Genomic DNA, 5,317 nt, shown 5'->3' on the forward strand with positions numbered 1-5,317 from the left:
AATATGAATTGCTTAAATTATCAGTTGAACGAGTTAACATGGGTTGGGTTTAGTGTATCCTACCTAAATCATTTTCTAGGTTTATTTCCACAACCCATTTTCCCAAAAGTAAAAATAAAAACAATTACATTATCTGAAAAATAGATTTTATAATGAAAGCCTGCGTAAGGCCGTCTCATATGGGTGTGGCAAATCTATTGATTTGCCAGTTGTGCACCCACTGTGGAGCTGGCAAACAAGCAAACTTGCATGGCGAAGTGGAAAATTTTCCACTTAGACAGGTCAAGTTTCTACCGAGCGTTCGAGTCTCGACCGCTTGGTCAATGCTACACTTTCTGGTTTTGTTTACACTGTTAGCGGATTTTATAAGACCGGTCGATCTAGTCTACACCACTACGTAGAATCTGATCCAACGGCCATAAATCTTCCCCCTTATAAATACCAAACTCCTTTTCCATTGTAACTCACACCTTCTCTTCTCTACTCTTCACATTTGTTAATCTAAAACAAATTCCATCATCCAACTCTTTCATTCACTCGTATTGTGTAGTTTCTTTAATATGTCTCAATCTAATTCTCAATATAATACTCAATCTAATAAAAACAAGAAGATTAGGGGTCCAAAATTTATCTTAGCCGAAGATGAAAGCATTTGCAAAAACTATGTGTTCTTTACACAAGATAGTATCGATGGTGCCCAACAACCATCTACCAAGTTGTGGGATTACATATTTGCTAAATTTCGTGAAGAAACTATGAACATCAACGATCGTGATGCAAATGGATTTTCCGGTCGCTTCGTTATAATCAACACCCAAGTATCCTTGTATGTTGTTGTTATAATGCAAGCTGCTCGTGCTCGAACGAGCGGTCTTGTCGATGTTGATGTCGAACGAAAGTGTCGAACTGATTGGCACCACAAACATGGGAAAAAAATTGGTTATGAAAGTTGTTATCATATTTTAAAAGTGTCGCCTAAATATAATCCATAAGTGTTAGAAAACATGCAGAATATACCTGCAATTTCACCATACACTTCTTATCCTTCAACACCAGCTTCACAGCCATCTCAATCATCTCATCCCCCTTCGGAGAATCCATTTTCTTCACCAGAAACCACAACAAACAATAATTCCAACTTGAATGTCAATGCTACAATTAAGAGAAAATTATTAGGAAGAAACGTTGCAAGAGCAGCGAGAAAAGTTTCCCAAGAAGGAGAAGCAATTGAAGGTGTTTTGGATACTTTGATAGAGCATCAGAATACCGTCGAAAAACAAAGAGCAGTAGACCGGCAGTTCTTGACTAGGGAGATGAAAAACATCGACCAACTCAAGATAAATTTGTTTCAGACTATGACAAGAATAAGATTCTAAATGCAAACACCTCAACAATGAATACCAGACAATTGATGGTATGGGAGATGGACAGGTTAGCAGAGAAGTTGGAAGAAAAACGAAACAAGAGAAATTTGGGAAAACAAATTTGGAGTTCAAGCTAAAGATGAGGATGATGAAGACCATGATGAAGTAGTTCCACTTAATTAATTAATGTATCAGCTTTAATTTTAATGAAGATGTAGTAGTTTGGTTATGGTGAATGAAATTGTTTTGTTCTCAATATGACTAGTCATTTGCGCATAGTGCCTTGCAGGTAATCCTGTTGCTGGTAGAATCTCAGGCCTTAAGTCTTTATCTTGATGGTTAGTCCAATTCTTATTACGACGAGTTTCTTGAATTACCATGTTATGCGCAATGATGCAAGTCAGCAGTCTTATACATTTCACGAGCACTTAGACCACGATTATGCCCAAAAACGATGGCGAACTTCCGTTTCAGAATTCCAAAAGCACGTTCCACATCCTTTCTCAGTTCCATTTGTTTACTATTGAAATATGAGTATGAACGACCCATTTCACCGGCAAGTGGCTGACGGTAACATTGAACTAAAGTTGACCATTTTGGATAAATTCCATCTGCAAGATAATAACCATGAGTGTAGAGATTCCCGTTGATAGTGAAATTTACCTGAGGATAAATTCCATACTTAAAATCTTCAAACAAAGGAGATTTGTGTAAAACGTTTATATCGTTCTGAGATATCAGGAGACCAAAAAAAGCGTGTCATATCCAACAATCATAAGAAGCAGCGGCCTCAAGGATAACCGTTGGTTTTGTGTAGTGACTCTTATACTGACCGGCACAATAGGTAGGGCATCCATTCCATACCCAATGCATGCAGTCAAGACTACCCAGCATTCCGCGAAATCCCCTTTCCTGATTTTGCTTTAATAGTTCTCTAACATCCGCGTCAGTTGGTTTTTGTAAATAGGTTGGACCAAAATGATTAATCATTGCTTCGCAAAACAACGATAGATACTTGTATGCGGTTGTTTTTCCAATGCGAAAGTACTCATCATTAGAATCTGGAGGTCTGCCATATCCTAGAATCCTTAAGGCCCAAGTAACCTTTTATTCAGGGCTATGACCTCTAATATTCAGTGCATCATACTGATAATTAAATTGAGGTTCTACCTGACAAAGCTCACCAATAATCTTTAGCACCAAATGTCGGGGCATGCGGAATCGGCCTTGGAAATTTTCATCAGAGAAAACACAATCGTGAAGAAAATAATCGTGCATCAGCTTCTCGTGCCATTCATCCCGACCCCGGTACGTATATCTTCTTGTGAACACTTCTCTTGGCTCTGTATCTCTAGGTATTTTCCCCGATGAATATAGTTGCAGCAAATTGTTGGTTAGTTTTTTATCTACATCTGACTCATCATCAACTTTTTGAAACGCCTGAATGAATATTCGTTGTTGTTCTTCAAATCGATCCATATGAATGCGCACTTCTTCGTCAGAAGAATCCATTGAGTTGAAAATAAAAATTAAACAGTGGATTAAAGGTACAAAAGAGTAATATGATAGAGTTAATGAGAAAATGAGGTGTGATTAAATTGAATTGAATGGGGTGAACTTATATGGAGACGTGGAAGGAAATAGTCGTTACTTCATTATTTAATAAACGATAATTACAAGACCGACCGGTTTTACGAAGACCACTAGCGGTCTAGTCTCAACCGTTCGGTGGATACTATGATCGGTTAACTTTTTCTCATAATGGCCCGGCCAGTTTGTCAGGCCAACTGGCATGGCAAACCGGTGGTTTAGCCACCCCGTAGGAACCGGCCGAAGGCTAGGTGATTGGCTTTATAATAAGAAAATGAAAAAATAAATAAATAAATTGTTTGGCAAAGTGGTTTGCAACACATCATTCTTCTCAATAAATAGACAAGCCGCTGATTAAGCAAATCATACTTCCAAATCATTCAAAGCAGTTCTTTAGATGGATTCGACTAGCCAAGAGGAGATTGAGTTGATCCAAACTCACACTCATATTTGGAAGTGTGCATTCATCTATGCAAGTTTCATGTCTCTCAAATGTGTTGTTCAATTAGGCATACCCGACTTAATCCACGGCCATGGAAAACCCATGGCTCTCTCTAGCCTCGTTGATGCTCTTTCTCTACCATCAACAAGAACTGATCCTTTGAATAGCTTAATGCGCTTTATGATTCATTCAGGATTCTTTGCAAAACAAAGCCTTGCTGAAAATCAAGAACAACAAGGTTATGTATTGACAACAACTTCAAGGCTTTTAGTAAAAGTTAATGCCAACACAATGTCATCTGTTGTTCTCTCAATGGTCGATCCTTTCATGGTATCATCTTTCCATTCCTTAAGCACTTGGTTTCAGGGCAGTGAATCCACTCCATTTGTGCCTGCTCACAGTATGACCTTATGAATATGCTGGAGCAGAATCCTGGATCTGTCAAGAACTTCCATGATTCCATGGCTAATGACTCTTGCGTGTTGATGAGTGTAATTATTAATGAAGGTAAGGGGGTATTCAATAACTTGAACTCTTTGGTTGTAGGAGGTGGGATGGAACTACAGCTCATGCCGTTGTTGGAGCATTCCCGCACCTCAAATGCATGGTTCTCGATCTTCCAGACGTTGTTGCAAACTTACAAGGGTCTGCTAATGTATTCTTCACACCCTTGACTTGCATCTCATGGATATGGGTATGGTTACAGTTTATTCTGCATGATTGGAGCGATAAAGATTGTGTTAGAATACTTAAGAGGTGCAGAGAAGTTATTCCGTCAAGAGAAGCAGGAGGAAAGGTGTCGTGATTGAAGAAAACAAGAACAAACAAGAAGACGATTCAATTACTGAAACTCAACTACTCTTTCACATTATGATGATGGCTATTCATAATGGTAAAGAGAGAACCGAGAAAGAATGGGGAAAACGTTTTTTCGAGTCAGGTTTTACTGACTACAAAATAACTTGTGTCCAGGGGTTTAGGTCCTTCATTGAGGTATACCCGTAAATGATGCGGAATCGATAAGATAACCTAAATGAAACTGATTCTCGGTCTTTGAAGGAAAACAAATACCAGAGAAATTATTGGTTTGTTTTCGGGCGGTGCGGCTACGATGTGGTCGGGCCACATCATTCAAGTATGTGGCCCATCTTTAAAAAGTGATACCTAGATTTTTTTTCTCCAAAACAGTTTCATTACCTAACTTTTTGTCTTAACTTCCTACTTTTTCTCAAAAAGGTAAAGCACTTTCGGGGATTTAGAGGGGCGGGCTTTTAGTTTAAGTGCGTGTCAAACTATTAAGAGGGTCCACATACAAAATATATGCGGCCCGACCACATCGTAATCCGAGCGGTTTTCGGGTTGTGAGTTTATTTTTCTGTTTTTGTTTTTTCTTTCTGCCTGTTCTGAGAGTGAGTGTTGTAAATACAGAGCTATCAGTGAAGGAAGATGCAGTGCAGGTTAAGACTATTAAGTGGTGTAGGATAACAGCCAGCCTGTCACAAGCTGTTATTATTCTCACGTGTGAGATCATTTGCTTTCTGTCAGTTAGTGTCGGTTGAGACTTGTATTAATATCTCTTCTCTCTTCTTTATTCTGTAATGAAAAGTGTTCTTTGTGCAATCAAGATTTGAGATTAATCATCATCTACACAATGATATTATGGTATTAGATAGGTTAGGGTGTGTTCATCAATTCTGCTTCGATCCTGTGTAATCTACGACAAATCAATGCAATCTGCTGTGTTATCTACTCTTCGATCAAATTTGAAGCTTTTCTGATGTGTTCCTGGTGATTTCTTTAATCTCTTATCTCATTTCTTGATCATTTCTTTGAATATTTTTTCATTCAAATCTGGTTTGATAGGATTGTCAATTGAATTCCTATCATGTACTCTGCTACTGTGATTCTTTCTCATTCTTTT

At 38.3% G+C, this 5,317-nt stretch overlaps 1 protein-coding gene across 1 annotated transcript; it reads left to right on the top strand.

The window, feature by feature from the left end:
* The first annotated feature begins 3,498 nt into the window (after window positions 1-3,498).
* LOC113351531 (trans-resveratrol di-O-methyltransferase-like) lies at window positions 3,499-4,955 on the top strand. Its single transcript, XM_026595497.1, has 3 exons — window positions 3,499-3,726; window positions 3,825-3,903; window positions 4,825-4,955. The coding sequence occupies exons 1-3, from the start codon at window positions 3,499-3,501 to the stop codon at window positions 4,953-4,955; spliced, it is 438 nt and encodes a 145-aa protein (XP_026451282.1).
* Window positions 4,956-5,317: the final 362 nt, after the last annotated feature.

The sequence above is a fragment of the Papaver somniferum genome, chromosome 2 (assembly GCF_003573695.1).
Source record: "Papaver somniferum cultivar HN1 chromosome 2, ASM357369v1, whole genome shotgun sequence".
In the NCBI taxonomy this organism is placed as follows: domain Eukaryota; kingdom Viridiplantae; phylum Streptophyta; class Magnoliopsida; order Ranunculales; family Papaveraceae; genus Papaver; species Papaver somniferum.

What these genes read in the sequence shown, in the direction of transcription:
- LOC113351531 (XM_026595497.1), top strand. Translation starts at nt 3,499, where the DNA reads ATGGCTCTCTCTAGCCTCGTTGATGCTCTTTCTCTACCATCAACAAGA. An exon ending in CAATGGTCGATCCTTTCATG is followed by an intron (nt 3,727 to 3,824) that starts GTATCATCTTTC and finishes ATGCTGGAGCAG; the next exon opens with AATCCTGGATCTGTCAAGAA. An exon ending in GAGTGTAATTATTAATGAAG is followed by an intron (nt 3,904 to 4,824) that starts GTAAGGGGGTAT and finishes TTGTAAATACAG; the next exon opens with AGCTATCAGTGAAGGAAGAT.